We start from the raw sequence: 21,615 nt of genomic DNA on the forward strand, positions 1-21,615 counted from the left end.
TGGGGTCTTTTTTTAGGATAGATGGGTATTTATTGTTATTGTTTGTATTTGATGCTTAGTACTGGCACTCAAATGTAATGGTGGTACTGAACATGAGCTGAACGTTGTGTCAACAGAATTTATGTATAGATAGATTTTAAGGTTAATATGGTCATTAAAATGCTGTTTTATGTGTAACCTAAAAAGCTCACAAACACACTCCTGCTGCTTTATGAACTGGATGTTCATTATCACAATATCATTCATGTTTCTATCCCGAGCCGCACACACTCAAATCAAACTCATTCAAAGCATACTTAACGCAGAGGTGTTACAATGCATTTGACTGTGACCTACAGAAGACATTTTTAAAAAAAAAAGAAAGTCATTCAGAGAGGTTAAAGTCATAACAATGTGATCATAAAACCACAGTGGACCACAAAGTGCTCCGACAATACTGAACAGACAACAGGACAAAAGCAACAGAGCTTTGAGTGGCAGTAAATAACACCAGCACTCTGCTGACCTGTTTTCATCACTCGCCACTACGCCTCTTTGTCTATGTGCCATCGACAGGGCCATTAATGCCTCTGCTCTATTATTAGCACCAAAATGCTTTTTGCTCAACCCCTCGCTCTGTTTTTGTCCTTGTCATTTCATGGATGAAACCACAGCTAAGTGTCTTAAAGGGGCTGGTCTCCAGACGGTATCATTTCAAATCAACCATTGTGTTAATTTGTGTGTGTTTGTGTTTGTGTTTGTGTGTAGTTCATGACCAAGAACCCGGCCAAGCGTCTGGGCTGCGTGGTGAGCCAGGGCTGTGAGGAGGCCATCAAGACCCATCCCTTCTTCAGAGAGATCGACTGGGTCCTGCTGGAGCAGAGAAAAGTCAAACCACCCTTTAAACCCAGAATTGTAAGAAAAACTAACACACATTACACACACACAAGTGCACGCAGATGTTTTACATCAGAGGAGCTGCAAATATGAAAAGAAGTGTTTCTGCAAGGAGCTAGGGTGACTCTTTTATAGACTAACTCTAATTGGCTTACTTTCCCTGAGATTATATTCTACACACACCCAAAAGTTGTAAACCACTACACAAAAACACTTTTCACTGCAGTTTACAGTTAAACAAGGAGAGCTCAGAAAATGCTTCTAGTGAAAGAAAATACAGATCAGCTACAAAAAAGAAACATTCAAAAAAAAAAAACCCTAATAATATTTAAATACTGTCCTTGCACTGCAGAATCTATATTAATTATCTGATTATCATCCAAATATTTGTGTAATAGAGTTTTTGGGGCCCATGTTTATACTTTTTACTCTGCCAGGCTGAATTTGAACATAGAAAAGCTTTGACAATGCTAACACGCTGACGTTTGGCATACATAATGTTTGCCACGTTAACCATCGTGGTTTACCACTGACCTGAAATCCTTGACCTGATGATGGTGCTAGATGTAAGATGTGGGAGGTTTAAAAAAAAAAGTTACAAATCGTGCTGAGGGGGACATAGATGTGAGTACTGCAGTCTCTCATCCCTTGCCAATTCCATGGCTACAAAAGTAAAGTAGTTAAAGGAGAGGGAAGTAAAAACCCAGATAAAGAGTCTTCATTTTTTGGCTTGCGAGCCCTTCAAAATAAAGGTTGCTCATTATTGCATAAGAGTCGTTTTCCTTTCTTAGATTGATTTGTTTAAACATTTTTGTGACCTGAGGAGATTTATGCATTGAACCTGACTGAAATTTACACAGGTATATAAAGTGGGTGTTGAATGCTTGGAAAGATAGATTTTCTTTGGTAATATCTTTTCTCATTTAAATCCAGATTTTCTTGTTTGTTCTAGTTTTTTGTATGGCTGCTGTGTGCTTAAACAGAGCCACTGATGCATTTGAGAGGTTTCACTTATTCCTTCAGGCTTAGTCTTTGCAGAAAAAAAAAAAAAGTTAAAGTGATTCAGTAGATCACCACGATGAAGGAAAAGCAAAGATTAGAGGGAAGTAAAATAAAGGATAGTATAAATAAAAAATAAAATAAAATATAACCACAGAGATTTATTATATAAACCTCAAACATGCAGGTAAAAGTGTGCACAGTATATTACAACAATATAATTGCAGTTAGTGTCAATGGTCAGAAGGTGGCGCTCCACTATCACTTTTACTTGATTGTATCAGAGTTTCTTTGTCTGACGTCCTTTTTCTCTCTGTTTCCTGTGTGTGTGTGTGTGTGTGTGTGTGTGTGTGTGTGTGTGTGTGTGTGTGTGTGTGTGTGTGTGTGTGTGTGTGTGCGTGTGTGTGTGTGTGTGCACGCCTCTGCAGAAGACCAAGCGAGATGTGAATAACTTTGACCAGGACTTCACCAAGGAGGACCCTGTGTTGACGCCCACGGACGAGGCCATCATCCGACAGATCAACCAGGAGGAGTTCAAAGACTTCTCCTACTGCGCCCCAGAGGAGACGCAGACCTAACACACACACACACACACACACACACAGATCCAATAACACTAAATCTGCCATGCACGAAGTCACACATGCTGACACTCATATATGTGTAAAACCATAAATCCCTTTACAAAACACACATACACATACACACACACACACACACACACACACACACTCCTTTACTTTGAAGCTATTGGTTGTTGTTACTTTTGAAATATTCTTTACTTGCATTGTGTTGTTCTTGTTGCCTGGGTTTATTATGACTATGACTATGAATATGGATATAAATATAAATATGAATATGAATATACACACCTGCACATGCTCTCACACACATTCCCACGTGCACACTTTTAATGCTGGTTAAACACACACAATCACACACACACATGACAATCCCAAGTTTTACTCACACACAAATGGAGCTCACTGCACATGCTCAGACAACCAAACACACACACACACACACACACACACATACACACACTTTACACTTACACTGCTTCTCTGGCACCCGGCACCTGTACACATGTGGACTGTGGGTGCTGGGTGCAGAGACCTGTATATAGCCTGTGTTGAGTGGCTGTATTGTGTTGGTATTGTCTGCTAGTAAAGGAGAGTCGTGGCGCATGGACAAGCACCCTACCTGTGTTATACTGTCCTTATTGTGGACCAGTTAGGGCCAAATACCCTTTGTGCAATACCCTGACTATCTATATATTTTACGGTTTTGTTTGTTCATGTGTTATTTTTTTTGTCTTTTTTTTCTCCTCAAAATGTGTTGTTTTTTGTTTTTTTGTTTTTTTTTTGGATTTTGGTATGATTGAAATCTGTTCTCTGTTTTTTGCTCTCATTATCCGACACAAGCACACTCGCTCACTTTCTGTCACCCTTCTGTCTTTGTGAATGTCGAGGCTTACAAGTTACAGGCTATTGAACTAATTATGTGGAGCAGAGTGTTACAGGCGACCTGTGTAGCAGTGAAAAGCCCCATCTCCAGCTATTTCATCCATCTGCTAGTTTTCAGCCGCTGCGTCTACATCTGTCCTGCCGGTGTGAATGTGCGGGGCCTGTGGGCGTTTTTTTTTTTTTTTTTTCGGGTCGTGAATGTACATTTTCATATGTGTATGAATGCATGTTTTTTTTTTTTCACTCTCTATCCCTGTTGGTGTGTGTTATGTCTTCAACATTTCTGTTTCTATAGTTACCATCAGTGTTTTCAGCCCCCCCCCCCCCCCCGCCCCCTTTCCTTCCCTTTTCAAAATACCAATTCCCCCTTTCCCGCCTCCACCAGCCGTCTCACTCACAGCCAAAACCACTTGCTTTTTCTGACTTGCTTTTTTCAAGAATGGCTTTTTCTTTCTTATTGCTTTCTCTCTCTCTCTCTCTCTCTCTCTCTCTCTCTCTCTCTCTCTCTCTCTCTCTCTCTCTCTCTCTCTCTCTCTCTTCTTTTTTTTATTATAATTATGATTATTGTAAAGTGTATCTGGAGGAAACCTTTGTGTATAATACTATAACTATACTATTATAGGTCTGTTACAGCCGGGTGAAAAGAAATGTGGAGAACCAGCAGCTGAATTACCTCTCATTTCTCACACACACACGCACACGCACACACACACGCACACACGCACACACACACACACACACACACACACACACACACACACACACACACACACACACACACACACACACACACACACACATAAAACAGCACATACAGACTCTCTTCTTTGCCTCCTCCCTCTTTTTTTTCTCTTTCTCTCTCTCTCTCTTTCTCTCTCTCTCTTTTTCACACATGCACACACACAGAAGGACTGTCGTCGCGTGTACTGTACAGTGATCTGAAGGCGAGCTGGTTGCTCTGTGTGCAATAGAGTCGGTGTGTAGTGAAGCTTTGTGCACCCAGGGGTAGGGCTGTTCCTGGTCACACTATCTTACTCTGTGCCAAAATGTAGTGCAACAGCCAGGCTAGTCCTGTCTGGTCTGATTCCAATAAAACACTGAGCTGTCTACATCACTCTGAGACTCTGTTGTGTCTTCTTTCCCTCCTTGCTTTTTTAAATTTTTGTTATCCTAATCCTTTTATTGATTGTCACCTGCTTTTCAGAGGCAGATCTGTGGGATCTTGTACAGTTTTACTATGAGAGAAGAAGTGAGAAGTGAGGAGAGGGTGGATTGGAGGGGAGAGGGAGGGGGGGGGGGTGGAAAGTGGGAGGGGGAAGGTGATGCTTTTCCTGGCCTGCTGACCTATCATCATGCTCAGTTTTGAAGGCCTGTAGGTGATGCACATGCTGAGGAGTCTGCTCAACTCATCTGTGCTGCGGGGGACCACTTGCCTTGTGACATTTGGCGCCACTAATTGCTTCTCAGATTAATTAGGCTACCTGGAATGGTGTAAATTGTAGTGCTGGGAGTCCATACTGTGCTGTGTGAATTCCTGCTGCCACCATCTCTGTTTCTTTTTCTGCGCCATGACACAGGATAGAGACACCTGTTGGACACGATGACAGCAGACAAGGAGAAGAGAAGGTAAAGCTGCATGTGCTTTGTACACATTTTGAAAGATTTTGATAACCTCTGTCACAATTTGTCCAAGCTTTATTCGACTTTTATTCGACTTGATTGTTTAAGTTTGGTTTTGGTTTTACAAGTTTTAAAGGCTAATCTCTCTCTGTGACTATACAATGGCCATCTAGGCCTTAATGTACTGCTCTCTTTCCCGGTTTAACAGTAGTGAAAAATAACTCAATATTTAAAAGACAGAAGTTAAAGTAGAAACACAACAATAGAAAATGAAAGCAAACAAGAGTGCTTCAATCAAAATTGTGAAAGCATTCAAAGTACTGCCAGTAAAATGTACTCAATCACAAGTAAAGGGCATGATTTGCAAGGCGTGAAAATATCACCCAGGATTCTTTTTTTACTCAACAGTGTTATCTCAGTGGAAGTGCCATATGCTTTGATCTGTATGTTGAGAAATTGTAACTGTCGTGACGTGGAAATGTTTTTCTGGACGGTTCCCGGACAGTTGACATTTTGAACATAGCACCTTTTTAACCAGATAGCGTGATGTTTTATCAGTTTTAGTCATGATGAATTGTAGAATCTACAATAATGTACAGTAAAGAATAAGTAGAAAGTACATTTCTGTCTGAAATTTGGTGAAAGTTCTGACAAAATCGAAATACTCAAGAGAAGTGCCTCAAACTGTGTCTGTAGTTCAATTAAAAGCAACAAAATCAGTTACAAGAAACGCCATTTTACAAGTACATGTAATGAATCTAAACTAAATTTCATTTTATGTTACTATTTGAAATATAGTATCACAATAAACCTCTAATCTGCCAATACTAAGTTACATTGTACTGTACTGAATAGTTAATCTATAGTAATATATTGTATACTGTGTGTCATTCACAATCAGGTCTCCTATATCAACATGCAGTGTATCTGTTGTAATGCATTGTAAGTCATTTGTATTTAAATCCATGTAAATGCTGTTAAGATGACTTAAGTTGTTTGTTTCTCATGATATGTGTTTTTTGCTGACCTCTGTCTCCTGTAGGGCAATCAGCCGTGAGGCGGCGAGAAGGAGGCGGCGAGTGGAGTCCGATGTGTTTGGCGATTTATCTCGTCTCCTGCCCCTCCACCCCTCCATCCAATCTCACCTGGACAAGCCCACAGTCATTCGTCTGACCCTCAGCTACATACGCATGCATACAGTGCTCAAAGGTGCCATCATCACACACATTAATGAGGGCTTTTAGAAATCCATGTCACTGTGCACCTCATACATATTGCATTTACGCATGTGCAAGACACTCATTTTAAATATGTTTTTAAAGGACACGTATAGAGAAAGATTTTGTATGAATCCAAAAGTAATGAGACTATGTATGAAACAATATAACCTTTCGACCTATAGACCTAATTTATTGTAAATTTCAACAGAAATATTTCCGCTTGCAATATTAATTTGCAAAAAAAAGACAGCTAATCATCGTTATACGTCAAATAATGCAAATTAAACTTAAGTAAGTCGTCATCCCATCCTGAAACTAAAATGATGTTTAAGAGAGATTCAGTAAGTAATCCTGATAATTTAACATTTCTTATGAATGATACATAATCAATGACTTGTAAAGTTGAATTAGATTTGCTAAAAAAGAACAGTACAGATTTGTTTGGCTGACTCAAAAAGGGTATTGAAACTTAAAATATGCCTAAGTCGTCATATTTTCCAGAGCTGTATATAAATGCAGCTTTGTTACATATGTGACTCTTACCTACACATACAGACACACTCACAGGGTTATTTGCACGTATCTGAGGTGTAACTTAAATGTGTTATTTTTTTTAATAAGTATCTTCAGTTTTAGTCTCACTAAAAATGGTGACTTTGTTGTGGGTTAGCTTTCAGTTTGAAGGCTAGTGGGTTTGAGTTGGTGATAGAGGAAGTTGTTAATAGCATGAATAACACCTGGGACACACACACACTTACAGACAGACACACAGACACACACAAATTCACACATCAGTGATCACACATGCACAATTCCCATAAAAACCACATTTACTAAAAATAAAGAGTAGAATAGTTCACATGAGAGGACATTTCTTTTCAGTGTATTAAAAAAAAAATCTGACAATAACCCAATCAATAAACTCACTCTTTCTGTCTTAGGAAATGCTGGGATAAAAACAGAGGCCAGTCACGCCATAAAATATGGACCAGCGATAGAGGGTACAGAAAATAAGACAGATTTGGAGAAGAGAAAACAAAATGGAGGACAGGAGGAAAAGGAGAGAGAGGTGGAGAAAAGAGAGGTGGAGAAAAGAGAGGCGGAGAAAAGAGAGGTGGAGAAAAGAGAGGCGGAGGAAAGAGAGGCGGAGTACAGAGAGATGGAGGAGACAAGCATGTACCTGAAGATCCTGGAGGGATTTCTAATGGTTGTATCCACTGAAGGAGACATGATGTATCTGTCTGGCAATGTTAACAAGTATATGGGCTTGACACAGGTACACACACACACACACACACACACACATTTTCACATGATTGATGTATTCATTTAGGATTAAGATTTGAAGATAAGTATTGTACTTTATATTTTCTGATAGACTGAGTTGATGGGACACAACATTTTTGACTTCACCCACCCCTGTGACCACGAAGAAATCAGAAGTAACCTTCGTCTAACTGCAGGTGTGTATTTATAAGGGTGTGTGTGTCTGTGTGTGTGTGTGTGTGGGTAGGGGGGCTCTGAGCGTCGTGACTCTGTGTTCAGATCTGTGGTTATGACTTTGTGTCTTTGAGAGATCAGACAGATTTGATTAGGTTTAACCTTTACGCTGATGAAATCACTTGTATTTTTAGAGGAAGTTTGGCGTGGCGCAAAAAGAGACTTTGTCATGAGGATTAAAAGCGCTCTGACACACAGAGGAAGAAGCGCCAACCTCAAGTCAGCTACGTGGAAGGTTGGTGAGAAGCAATACTGAAACAGAAACACACACTTTTTTTCCCCCCATTTCCTAAAAAAATGATAAAATCCTGAAGCAGCATAAAGTTTTAACCCCATTCTCTGTGGTTTTAGGTTCTCCACTGTCAGGGCCGAGCAAAGATGTGCATCCCCCAGTCTTCAGGTGCTTGTCTGCTGCTGACCTGCCAGCCGCTGCCCCTCTCACACACACTCCTGAGCACACACACCTTCACCAGTCAGCACAGCATGGACATGAGGTTCACACACTGCGACCAAAGGTGATTCACATAAATATACACACACACACGTGCCTCTACTCGTGAGTTACTTTAAACGTACTTGTGATTGAGCTGATATAAATATATTTAACGAGTAGAACAACAATAACTTAGAATAGATGCAAAAACCAAAGTGGAACTGCTGTTACCCTGATATACTCTAAATGTAAGACTGTGTTTCAATACTTCTATATAAGGTAATATTTAAATAAATACTCAGTGCTGTAAATACGAGGCTGCACGCTCATGTTGGGTAACACGTTGTGATGTCCCTTTCCAGTGTTTTCATGTTATGAAATTTCATAAGAAAAACTAAGAAATGCTTATTCAGCAAGTGTTGCACTGATATGTGCTGGTTCTAAGTGAGCAAAGCAACAAAAGGCCAAAAACGAGACAGAAAACGCAAACTAATGTTAGGATTTCTGTGGCGTCATCAATGGTTTTTAATGTTAGTATAAATTACATCATCAATATATTTCATGACTAAAACATTAACAGCTGTGTATTAACATTAGTTGATGTTTAAGGGCTGGTTTACAAAGTTGCGTTTTGTAAGATAAATACAAAAATGGTGTGTGTGTGTGTGTGTGTGTGTGTGTGTGTGTGTGTGTGTGTGTGTGTGTGTGTGTGTGTGTGTGTGTGTGTGTGTGTGTGTGTGTATGTGTGTGTCCGTAGAGTGACGGTGCTTTTAGGTTACACTGCTGAGGAGCTTGTGGGCCGTTCGATCTATAATCTCTGTCACGCGCAGGACATAAATCGCTTACGCAAAAATCATTTGAACCGTGAGTATCAACGTGCATGCACACACTAAAATACACACACATTACACACTTGTAAATATATCTTATCTCACCTCTCTCTCTCTCTCTCTCTCTCTCTCTCTCTCTCTCTCTCTCTCTCTCTCTCTCTCTCTCTCTCTCTCTCTCTCTCTCTCTCTTCCCCCCCCCCCCTCTCTCTCTCTCTCTCTCTCTTCCCCCCCCCCCCTCTCTCTCTCTGCAGTGTGTTGGAAGTCTCAGTCAGTCAGCGGTCAATACAGGATGCTCGTGAAAGGTGGAGGTTACGTCTGGGTGGAGAGTCACAGTGCTGTCATTCCCAGTGTCCGACCCTCCAAGTCCAGACCTGGTGCGCACCAGCCACTCTGCATCCTCTGTGTTACCTATGTCCTCAGGTGTGTGTGTGTGTGTGTGTGTGTGTGTGTGTAGTATGTTCATTTATATTTCAGCACACTATAAAATAAACTTGCAGAGACTTGAATTTACCTGATGACAGATAGTCAATCCCAGTTTGAGTGAGTTTAAGGCTCGACTGACAAAACAGCAACCTTTTCAGCATAAGAAAAGTGACACATTTATGCAACGCCTTTGCAACTTGCTATTTTGGCATTTTTTAAATATTATAACACTATATATAAATATAGTCACGTATGGAAACCCTAAAACCTCACACTGACACATCCTTAACCACAGAAGAGGAAGATTATGTTCCTGTTCCTTCCGCTGCTAATGTATTGCCATTTAATAATGTAACTCAAAGATGGTTTTCAAAGCTGTTGGTTCTCATGGCATACTAAGACCACTGCAACCACTGATTGTTGACAATAACTTATGGTGTTTGTGGCTCCAATTATTTTTGTAAATTTTCTAATAAAAGACTAATCATTTAGTCCATAAAACATCATAAAAATTGTGAAAATGTCCATCATGATTTCATTATTTTGTCTGACCAACAGTCCAAAACCCAAAGATGGTTATTCAGTTTACAAATATATAAAACTGAGCCAATTCTCTAATTTGAAACCAGGAAATTCTTGGCACTTTCGTTTGATAAATGATTAAACAATTGCTTATCAAAATGGTTTCATTTTCAGTTAATCTGTTTATTAACGAGATGTTTTAGCATTAGTGTGCTTTGTTAAATGGTTGAAAGTAAAATATCTGTGCTATAGTTAAAGGACTAAAATCACCAGATGTGTTCTTGAAGTAAAGTTACTTTGTAAGTAAGTAAGTTGTTTTCAGGCTAAGTTGTTTTCAGGCTATATAGTGAACATAATTAACAGTATTGTTATTAACAAATTGTGTGTGTGTGTGTGTGTGTGTGTGTGTGTGTGTGTGTGTGTGTGTGTGTGTGTGTGTGTGTGTGTGTGTGTGTGTGTGTGTGTGTGTGTGTGTGTGTGTGTGTGTGTGTGTCACAGTGGAGTGGAGCAGGCGTCCCTTCAGCTGTCTTTGGACCAGACTGGGCACAGATACTTGAGCTGAGACCGAAGTCTGAAGAACCAGACTAAACAGTCTACTGAACGCACCATTCATCTAAAAAAAAAGAAAAAAACTAAAACAAAAAAATCAACAACAACAATCTGCTCTACCTCTTTCTGTAAATTATCATACATTTTCAATAAACTAACTTTTATTAAACATTTCATGATTCAAAGTGACTGGCTGTTTGTTTTCAGCTGTTGATGTTTTTTTTTATGTCTGCAAACTGTTGTCTGTCAGAACACCAGACACATTAAACTACATCTTGGAGAAAAATGTCTTAAATATGCAGTTCACAGCTTTGTCACACGGTTTTGCACAACTTCTGTCTCCGAAAAGAAAACTGAAAGCATTAGGTGTAAACTGTGGTTTACAGACAGTTGACGGGGTGTAGTGAGAGTTGAAATTTGTTGATGAAAGCAGGCAGTTTGACTTTTTCCTGACCTCCCTGGGCCTGACCTTGCTTCCTGTGGGGTTTCCTTCTAGGCCACCTGACATGTGGGGTGACATCTGGCCTTGAAGCATAGATATTATGTACAGTACACACACACACACACAACCACACACATGCACACACACGCACACGCACACACCAAGTATATATAGAGAGATGTGCATTGTGCTGATGAGGAAGATATGAGCAGATGCAAGTCAAAGCCACAGCTTCCTGAAGACAGAGACTTGATAGGAAAGTTCTCGTGGGAACTTCTTCAACTTTTTACCTCTCGACCTCTTAACACACACACGCGCACACAAATACACAAACATGCACAAACAATAGACTGTGGCAAGTTTCACTTCAACTGTTTTTACTGGTATGAAACTAAATCAAAAACAATCTGAGTTAAATTCACAATGGCAATAATGATTAATAAAAGGACAATTGGGAATTAGCAGCAGATGATTATGAAGTTATCTAATGCCTGGTCGTAACACACAGGTGGGAAAAAAGCTTGTTCTTTTTTTCATTGTATGTGTTGCAACAATCAGCCCTGTTGACATCTGTTGTGAGATCACACCTTTTCTTTTTTGCACAGTGCCTCAGTAAGTTCTGATGTGTAAATGTATAGTGAGTAAGTAAATAAACTTAATGTCCGTAGCACCTTTCAAAGCCAAAGTTACAAGATGATCCACAAAATACAACATTGTAAAATATAGGCGCAATTTCAGCATACATACGGTACTGTGCAAAAGTCTTAGGCCACCATTAGATTTGTTGTTTTAGCAATGCTATAATGACCATATCTAATTATTTCTCAGTCTCTTTTTTAATAATACAACCAGAAAAAACAGGAAATGTGTATGCGGTATTAAAAAAACAGAAGAAGAAGAAAATAGAATCTATATGCTAAAGTGGCTAGTACTTAGCGTGACCTCCGCTAACACTTTAGCAATAGCAGGAACCTGGTTCTCTTAAACCTAAATTGAACGGAAGCTTAATTAATAATAATATTTAATACTTAATATTACATTTTGTGTACATATTTACTGTATTTTCTGTTTGTATGGTGGTGGTGGCCTACGACTTTTGCGCAGTACTGTATTTCAGCACAAAGGAAAACAGAGATAGAGTTATGAGACATACAGAACAGACTGAAACCATTTGGGTAGACATTAGAAAAAGGTTTGATTAGGTGGGTTTTTTCAAATGAAGAGCTGACTCATCTGACCTGACACTGAGTCAGACACTGAGAGTTTTTTTTCCACAGCGTTCGAGCTAAAACACTAAAAACATGATCCCCTTTCGTTTTAGGCTTGGACAGTGAAACTTTTAGCCACATTTTGTTCTCAGCTCTGAAACAGCTCTGAAATATAAAGCTGAGCCACACTATGTAGGGATTAAAAAGTAAATAAGTGTATTTATATTGCCCCAAACCACAACCGCAAAGTGCTTTATACCATCCGACACCCTCTACCCTTAAAGACAACTTGTGTAAAAGCTCCTTTTATCCAGTTTATTTATGTGATAATGATAAAGCCACATGACATATACTCTCTTTTTCTTTTCTTAGTGTGCATTAACTCTTTTATATTTTTTATATCACTGTTTTATTCTTATTTCACAGTGAATTTGACAAGGGAATATGGATGTCTAATTGTGGTACATTTTACTTTTTTATACAAAGTTTGGTTCGTCCAAATCTCAAAATATGTTTTCCACACACCTTACAACTCCTGGTATCTGGCCACAGAGATTTAAACATGCAGTTTTAGTCCTGTACGAGTTTTCACACTCCAATGCAGATAAATGTGACAGACCCCAATGTCAATATGTTTCTTACAACCTTTGTCTTCAAACCAAATCTATCTGCATGCCACTACTTTCTAAAATGTTGTAATTTAGGCAAGCTAACTCTTTACTGTGCGCTGCCTTTGTTAAATAAGCCAATAGGTAAAATAATATAAATAGAAATACAAAATCTAAATTATATAGATATAATAATGTGAAAGCATGATGTGACAGCTGATGTCTGGTTTTCATTGACCATCTACTATTCTTCTCACTGCTGTTTCTCAAACACAAAAACGTGTTTTAAAATTATGACATTTTGCAACAAGTGTGTATTTTTGCTTCACCAAGCTCAAAGTGTGATACGAAAGCTGGGGTCTTCAGGTGGTTGGTATTCTCATCCTCAAGCTGATGCAGTGAGACAAGTAGGAAGATACACTTACTCCATCTAGTGTTAAACTATAGTCAGTGAAACTAAACATACAGTCAGCATCCTACACAAGGGGGCCACATTCTCTCGGTTTTACCAGAAGCGTCCCACTGTTGAGTGTATGTCATACAAGCATTTGACGTGAGCTAAAAATTTACCAATGACTCTGCTGTGCCAATCTTTTCATATTTCTATGAATAGTTAAGTCAGACAGTAGTGTTATCTATCCTTGAAACAAATACTAATACAACATTAGCTGAAAAAGCATTAAAAGGTTGAGCCCACAACACTTGAGCCCATTATAAAACACCTCATTTTAATATATATTTAGATTTTCCTCAGCCACATTAACTCAGAAAACCTGAGAGGAAAGCCTTTGAAACAGAATCAATATCGATATATCGGTATCTCATCAGTCATTTATTGTTATTTATATACACATAAACACACACACACACACACACACACGCACATTCATGGGAATTAAATATAGTATGTATTATATAGTATGAATTGGTTTATTATGACTTCAAATCCTTTTATTACTTTTATTTTAAAGTCAAGTTTCATGTCTGTATAGCTCTCTTGTTGCAGTTTTTCACCTCAAATAACCCCAAGATCATTGTTTGATCATCAGTCACTGATCATTTACTGTAAAAATAGTCCAAAACTCTCTGCTCTATCTCTCTTTTACTTAAGGAGAAAAAGAAGATGTTTGTTATAAATAAACTTTTTATCTGACAGCATGACTTTGATTCATGAAGTCACAGCTGAGTCCTGGGCTGAGGAAAGTGACACAAGATTTGCTGGAAGGAAAAAAAAATCCCAAACTGAAATAGTTTATTCTCCTTTGTGTTCAAAGTGCACCTTTATTAACTAAACTTCAGGAAATTTTTTTGGCTCTGTCCACGGTTGTCTAAACTCACATTTTCTGGTTGGTTGACACCACATTGGTTTTCAAGGTGACCTTGGCAGTTGTTGCAGGATCTTGCGGCCTTGCCTGTTGTTTCAGAAGCCTGATCACTCCAGCATGGCCAAGTCTACGCTGCACTGCTGCTGAGGCACAGGGGGTGGAGATAAGAGGTGGAGGAGGTCATGGTAGTGGGCTGAGGGTTTAATTTCATGCCACCATGATCTAATTTTAAAGGAGCAGTGAACACGAACAGATTGAAAACTTCTACAACATTCTCACACAAAAGAAGCAAGATTCCCCTAAACTATCGTGCATTTAAAGTAAAAGCTTTATGTGACCCTACTGTAGAGACACTACTTTACGTCAACAGTCCCCCTCCTTCCCTTTGACCCTCCTCTCCTCCCCCGTCACTCGGCTGGGTGGGTGTTGTCAGGCTATCAGCCAATGATATGACAGTGCTCACCCTTTGAAACACAACCATCATAAATCAGTGTCTGGACTGCAGAGAGGAAAACATGGAGGGGCTGAGATAAAGAGAATGATACGATTAAAGATAAACCAGAGACCAGGAACTGTTGGTGATGTGAAGGAGAGATTGTATACTAGGTTTAATCAAATGAGATTATTTATTGTTTCCTGTTATAAAGGCATGTCTACTAGATAGAGAAAGAGTAAAAAAACAGATGAATGAAACTGACCTCTGGTACAGAGTTCACAGTTCGAAGTTCTTCAACTGAAGTAAGGAAAATGTTTGCTGCTTAATGAACAAACAGGCACGTGTCAGATTCAGCTGAAGCACTTCTGTTTAGGTTTAGTTTTAGAATGACTGTAGCAGAGGCAAGGCTTTTTTGTGTAGCGCCTTTCAGACACTGAAGGGTTAGGGTTAGGGTTAGGGTTAGGGATGTTTTTCATAAGTTCAAAGAAATGCACTGGATCAACATTTTAATAACACAATGAAGAGAGGAAAATAATCAGAAACAAAAATGGTATAGATAAAATAAAACAAAAAGAAACATGTTTTAGTGCAGTTTCAGTGGAAGAAAATCAAGTGACACTAATAATAAATAATAATAATAATACATGAATCAATCAAAGGTTATAGGAAAACGTGGGAGTATATAATAATAATAATAATTGTCGTTGAAAACCTTGCCCTTACATGAAAAAGGGTATAAATGTCAGTTTGAACAGTTGTCTCCTTAAAAAATGTATGATTGATTTGAATATTATACAGTGTAGCACCCAAAGGACACTAGAACCTGAAATAAACAATAATCAGTAACAATGCACTGCAATACACTGTTCCACTGTGTATTTGGATGGAAAAGAAGATGTTGCCCACATACTTAGAACTTGCCCACTCCCAAAAGGTGTAATGATGCTTTTTAGACCTATAAGGTGTTTGTCAGGCAAAGATCCATGTGGACAAAAGGCCTCATTTTTAAGAATGTGTATGGCAGAGAATATGGCAATATGACAAAAGTATGTCACATGTATGAGCTATAGTTTTTTTCTTAATGTGTTAATGTGCATAGTAATGTAATAGTAATGGGCAGTTTCCCGCATGATGTGATTGTTTTGTCTGTACATCCAGCCTGTTTTTTGTCCACACGCATATCTCAAGACCTTTCCAATAATGCATTTTCTTGGAACTGTTAGTGTTGAGAAAATCTCTCCTTTTCCCTTGCATACTGTTTATGTCACACATTTGTGCCCATCTGTGGTTGAATGGGCCCTCTGTCCACCTTCTCTACCTTTAAAGTGTCTGGATTGATACATAAGTGAAGCAATGTTGATAATTGTTCAAATAAAGCATCTCATAAAACAAATTGGATTGCTCCCTGGAGTGAGACAGTGGCCTCAGTTGGATTTATAGACTCAGCTTATCTTCCCTGTTGTTTGCTTATCTTCAAAAAGAGAACAGACAGAACAAACTCACACATGAATATTCAGATATTGTGTTCCTATCTCTCTGTTTCTGTGTCTACCCTAAAGAAGAAGAATAGCTTTCAGTTCAGCTTGGTTTTAGGATATCAACTTCTAAGACACAATAAAGCTATATGGCCCTGTACTACAGAGATAAAACAGTGAAGGGATAAGCACTGCCATTATTGCATTAGTAATAATGTTGCATTGCCTTGACCTTGTGCCAAATAATGGGTAACATGGTTACTATTGATTGCTTTGTCCACCTGACACCAGAGTGATGATGCAGGATGTTCATAGCGTATAGATTTAAAGCCTGACCAGCCAAACCTGTATGTTCTTACGTATACAGTTTACGTATTACACTCAGTTGAGCCATCATTCAATTTGCTTTTGATATTGTGTAATTGTGTTTGTACTACGGTTGAAGCCTACAAATGTGTATTTGAACCAGAGCCTGGGGGAATGATCTAATCTTATCTCCTGTGCAGAGTCCACAGGTTTAAGTCCAGGTCAGGGACTACATTCAGATGAGCTCAGCACTAAATATCTGTCTCCCCATGCCATGTAGAGTGACAATGTTCGCATGTACTGGATGTGTGAAATACTGTGGCCATGCAGGGAATGCAGTGTTAGATACACTCATTGTATCTTAGCTGTGCTCAGACAATGGGAGCAGATGCTGGAAGGTAAACATATAACAAGCCCAAAAAGGATGACCATTCAATCAGATTGCTGTGCACACTCAAAGCTATAATCAAAAAACGCTCACATGTTAATTACAGCAGATATGTAATGATGCTACTGTGTGCAAGGAATCATTATTATAAAAAAAGAAAAGAAAAACAATATTCTGCAGTATTTGTGTATGTGGATTACTGAATGTAGTTTGATTGTACATGCACTGGATAAATATGTGTGCTGTGGTGCCACCTATGCTTTTTGCAAATGCCCAAGACAACTTTCACCTAAGAGAGACAATAAAGGCTTATCTTATCTTATCACAACATGCATAAAGTATAATAATACTCTGCTGATTGGCTGATCAGTAAGTTGTACCCATGATACCTTTCAGTCAAGTCAAGTTAATATTTATTTATATCGCCCAATATCTCAAATCATACATTCACCTCAGGGGTTTTTACAATCTATACAGCATACAACATCCTCTATCTCTCGATTTGAATAAGAAAAACTCTCCTTAACTGGAAAAACATAGATGTTGTATGAATAGAGCAAAGCAAAAGATAGCAAAATTACAGTATGCAAAAACAAGATGACAAAATTCTATTCATAAGTCAAGAAGCTTTGTTTGAAAATGATCTTGATCCGCTTATTAGCTCAGTTAAATGGAAAGCACCAACCCTTCCTCCCTCCCTTGGCTCCGCACACACTCCTCCGCCTTGATCCACCTGTCTCTGAAGTACATACTCTTTCTAGCACCCCTCCATTCACAACACACGCACACCGTGAGTGACCTGCTGCCCTCGACCATTCACTCTCACTCGGCTAATTGCACAAATATAAAAAGCTCATACGCTCACGCACCATGGCACACACACACATCCTGACAGATAATGCATGTACAGTAACGTAGGCTCTATTGGCTCAATGGCATTTGTTTTGTTTGTATTAAATTACAAAACCAAATTCGACATTTTGGTACAATATATTACAAATGTACATCATTATATAAAGGGCCTCTGTCCTGATGCATAGAGGTTCTGTAATTGATATTATTCTATATGAACAGATAGGAAAACAAAAGCAATGACTTCTTTAAAGCTGTACTTCTGGCAGTAAAAAAAAAAGACTATCTTAAAGGGCACATACACCATTTTTCAAGTCTGTCTTAAAATAATATGAACATTAAAATAGGTTTTTATTGCCGTAATCATTCTTTCTGATCATACTCACCAAAATCCACAGTCCTTGATCTTTGCAAAAAAAGGACTTAGGAGTGTCTGAACAACAAAACACATTGTACAGGTAAAAATATCTTTGCAAACCTAATGACTTGGGAGGACTGGCTATACTCTGAAGTGCTGAAAGACATGACCACATTATGAGTGACTAAAGAGTGGGACATTAGTGGTACTTTACTCCACCAAAAGAAACCCTTCTGGATTATTTAAAGGGATCAATTTTATAGTCAAAAACTCATTAAAGGTATATCAAAAAACAATTCAAAAAACTGAGCCACAGGTGAGAAAGAAGAAGAAGGTCACTGTAAACTATAACCCTTTCCAGGGAAAAAAACAGAATAAATTACTATAGCAACATGGGTGTAGTTCATGTGTGGTTGCCAGCTAAGGGTGGGACCAGTGAAGCTGCGTGTTATAGTGAATTAGCGCCGCAGCAGCCTTGTGTGTGTTTTCTGCTTTTTTTTAAACTTGCTAACATTACTGCTAACAAATGCTAGGTAGCTGGCTAAAGCTAACTAGCTGCCAGGACGGCCATTTAGGGAGGTTTGCCTCAAATCTTTGCAGGGTGTCCTGTGCTGGCAAAAAACTTTTTCAACTTGGAAAATGATAATGTGTTCTTGTCATTTGTTCAGTTCAAAGCAACATTTACACTGTAGTCATGCCATGTTTTCAAGTAAATCAGGAACTTCGTCAAATTTGGAAACTTCTAATTCTCGTGATGAACTGCAGTCTCTATGAACAACTGAATCTGATATTTAAAAAAAGCTGGCCTATGATTGTAATGTAATGTATGTACATGTATATGCAGGTCAGACAAGCCAACATGAAAACACAAAGAGGGGATTTTATACTAACAAGGGCTATGTCCAAACCTAGTATATGGCTGGACCATGTATGGTCAGTACAGATGTCTCCTATTGCTCTCATTTGGGTACGTGCTAACTATGCTATCTTCCTCATGCCTCTGTGTGTCTGTTTTCTGACTTTTACCCAGTCGATGATCATGGAGGCTGCGTTGGAAAATGTTTGGATAGCATTTTGTGTGCAAATTCAGGAGGCTTATGTCCACCCGGTTACCGTAGTTACAGTCAAATCAAGCGCACCTTCAGAGTAGCCTCCCCATACTGAATTGATATAACAGCCTACATGAGTTGTATATTTAACCTGAAAGACTTGTGTTTTAACGCTGTTGTTCATCGCTCGTTATGTTAAAATGTCAGTGAAATAAAGAGCTTGCATCCTGGTATTAGTTCAGTTATAAAGTCCAACCAATGGTGTAACTTCATCACTCACTCACTCAGTCACTCACTGACAACTGCGGGTATAGGGCTGTGTATGTGGCAGATATGCACTTTATTTGGCTACCTCAAGCTGCTGGAGTCTCATATCATCTTCACATAAACTTTTCTTAAGTACATTTTTGTGCAAACTGTGTCATCATGGATTTTGTCACCCACCACTACATTGTAAAAGCATTTGAAGAGGACCTTTTAATGGCCAGTATGAACAGAAAGAATGATTACAGTGAGCAAAATGTGAGAGAAAATTAATTTGGGGGCTTGAATTGAAAAATCATGTACTAATCGTGTAAAGAACTGGAAAATAGAAGAATATTTAGACTTATTAGCAATGGAGTGAGCATCTGAAACCTACAAACAAAATCGTACTGGAGAAAAATGAATAGTGGACACATATAATACCATACTGTATGTAATCAGTGAATAGAAAGAGCGATAATAATAGATATATGATTTGATTTAGGAAGAAAGGTTGTGCTATATGTACTGTGTGTGTTGACATCATGTCCCGTCATGTTATGTTGTACATGGCAGAGTAGTGCCAAAGGGTGGCTTTCACTTTTTGGATTCAAGTTGGATTTTTCAGACACATACTGTACACGATCAGCTCCCTCACTGATTGTTGCTGCTCATGAGGGTTTTTAATTGCAAACACAATGGGCCTTTTCTACATCTCCCACCTGACTCTCTTTCTCTCTGTTTCTGCCACTCGACAGCAGATCAGGGAACTGCTGATGACAGCAGGCCGCGCAGAGACCCTTTGAACAAGCCACAAAGTACAGAACTTTAACACTGTTGTTGCTGCACAAAAGCTAATGAATGACCAGGCCGGTGCACTTCATGTTTCTACAAACTCAGTGCTTTATTAATTGAATTCATATACCAATCTTTTATTTTTAAATTGTTCTTACTTAACTGAACATATTCCTAATACAATCGATTTAAATATTTTGTTTTAGTGAGCCTTCAGGAGGTCATTTGGCCGATAATGCTGCCTTCATGTCCTCCTGGTTTAGTTATAAAATTGCAAATGAAGTGAGTTGAAGAAAATTAAAACAACTCTAATGTCTGTCTATTGGATATGAAACAGACTGTTACAGACTATTAATATAGCTGAGTAGATTATATCTTGTTTGAAGAACTTGTTACTTAAGTGTAAGAACAACAAGGTGTGTTACAACTATTTCTTAGCCTTTGGGCAGAGCCACATTAATTGTTTCCCACTACTTCAAGTGTTTATGCCAAGCCAAGCTAAGTACCTGCAGGCTGTAGCCTCATATTTATCATGCAGACATAGGAGTCTCATCTCTAATATGCCCCTGGGACCGGGTTCACTGCGTAACATTTCTGGTTTTGTGTCATGTCATTAATTGCACATTTTAGTTGTAAGTGTAATATCCTGGATTTCAAGTGGTGGCTCTGTCTTGCTGTGGGAGCAGGTTTCAAACATTGTGCCTGAATAAAATTGTGTGTAGGCCTAAAAAAAATGTGGGTGGACAGTAGGAGGCCAACAGTAGATTTTTGTGCAATGGCCCCAAAACAGGTTAATCTGGTCATGTTAGGCAGAAATGTGAATAAACATGTTTTCCAGGGTGCTTTCTAAGTGTGACACAGTGTGCTTGTCTTGTAAATCAGATGTTCAAAATGACTAAAAGGTATGTGTGAATGCTAGGCTATTAGCGTTAGGTGTTCATCAAATTACATTGAATTAAAGGGAATGCATTTTTGTGTTATAATGATGATGTCATGACATATCACCATTTTTTTTACAATGTATATTAATATGCAAATCATCACCTGAAACTTTTTGCAATTATCTTTTAAAACAGTATTATATGTATTTATTTAAATGTTTGATTTATAAGGCAACATGTACAGTGTTGAACATAATTGTTATTATTTTAAGTGTACTTTGCCAGAGTAAGCTTACAGCTAATTTTCATCTGCAGTCCCTTAGCAGGTCATAATTTGTACACCTGAGAAGAACATGAGATAAAATGTAGAGTCAGTGGTTAAAGAGTTGAGCAGCTTTTAGCAGACACATAATGTAATTTGGAATATGTTTTTCTTCTTGTTCCTACAGTTGGATGTTTGTGCTACACTGTGCAGGATGATGTATGTGCAGAGCTTGATAACAGGAGACTGTTTTCATGTTCAGCTACTGAGAGTGGAAAGTTTATTTGAGTTAAAGGGGCAGGTCAACAACCATGATTTGTGACATCACAAATAGTTTGGATAGTTTGAAGTCCAATATTCAATTTACACAAGTATAATGAGGAATGTTAAAGCCATCAGTGCACACACATTAAGTACGGACAGTGAAGCATCATCATTGTGTTGGACTGTTTTTCCATGGGTGTATAATTAATGGGAACCTTCAATTTAATGTGAATAAATGACTGGTTAGATGCTGACTAGATTGAATGTTAGATTAGCCATTAGCTA

The 21,615-nt window shown here is 38.6% G+C and overlaps 2 protein-coding genes across 2 annotated transcripts in view; both read left to right on the top strand.

Annotated features, from left to right (window-relative positions):
- The window catches only part of prkcea (protein kinase C, epsilon a), a 38,906-nt gene extending 36,449 nt beyond the window's left edge, over positions 1-2,457 (top strand). Inside the window, exons 14-15 of the mRNA XM_053341790.1 lie at positions 748-894; positions 2,304-2,457. Coding sequence (XP_053197765.1) covers positions 748-894; positions 2,304-2,453 — 297 coding nt within the window. The 3' untranslated portion in view covers positions 2,454-2,457. The remainder of the gene's footprint in view (positions 1-747; positions 895-2,303) is intronic.
- Positions 2,458-4,836: 2,379 nt separating this feature from the next.
- On the top strand, positions 4,837-10,518 carry epas1a (endothelial PAS domain protein 1a). The gene is made up of 10 exons (XM_053341609.1): positions 4,837-4,967; positions 6,004-6,170; positions 7,123-7,250; positions 7,326-7,457; positions 7,560-7,644; positions 7,816-7,916; positions 8,033-8,196; positions 8,872-8,978; positions 9,196-9,364; positions 10,388-10,518. The coding sequence occupies exons 1-10, from the start codon at positions 4,942-4,944 to the stop codon at positions 10,449-10,451; spliced, it is 1,143 nt and encodes a 380-aa protein (XP_053197584.1). The 5' UTR covers positions 4,837-4,941; the 3' UTR covers positions 10,452-10,518.
- Positions 10,519-21,615: the final 11,097 nt, after the last annotated feature.

Source organism: Scomber japonicus, chromosome 20 (genome assembly GCF_027409825.1).
Source record: "Scomber japonicus isolate fScoJap1 chromosome 20, fScoJap1.pri, whole genome shotgun sequence".
In the NCBI taxonomy this organism is placed as follows: Eukaryota; Metazoa; Chordata; class Actinopteri; order Scombriformes; family Scombridae; genus Scomber; species Scomber japonicus.

Excerpts from the sequence above, each read along its gene's own strand:
- epas1a (XM_053341609.1), top strand. The coding sequence starts at position 4,942 with ATGACAGCAGACAAGGAGAAGAGAAG. Across the intron at positions 7,458-7,559 it reads AGTATATGGGCTTGACACAG|ACTGAGTTGATGGGACACAA; the intron begins GTACACACACAC and ends ATTTTCTGATAG. Across the intron at positions 8,979-9,195 it reads ACGCAAAAATCATTTGAACC|TGTGTTGGAAGTCTCAGTCA; the intron begins GTGAGTATCAAC and ends CTCTCTCTGCAG.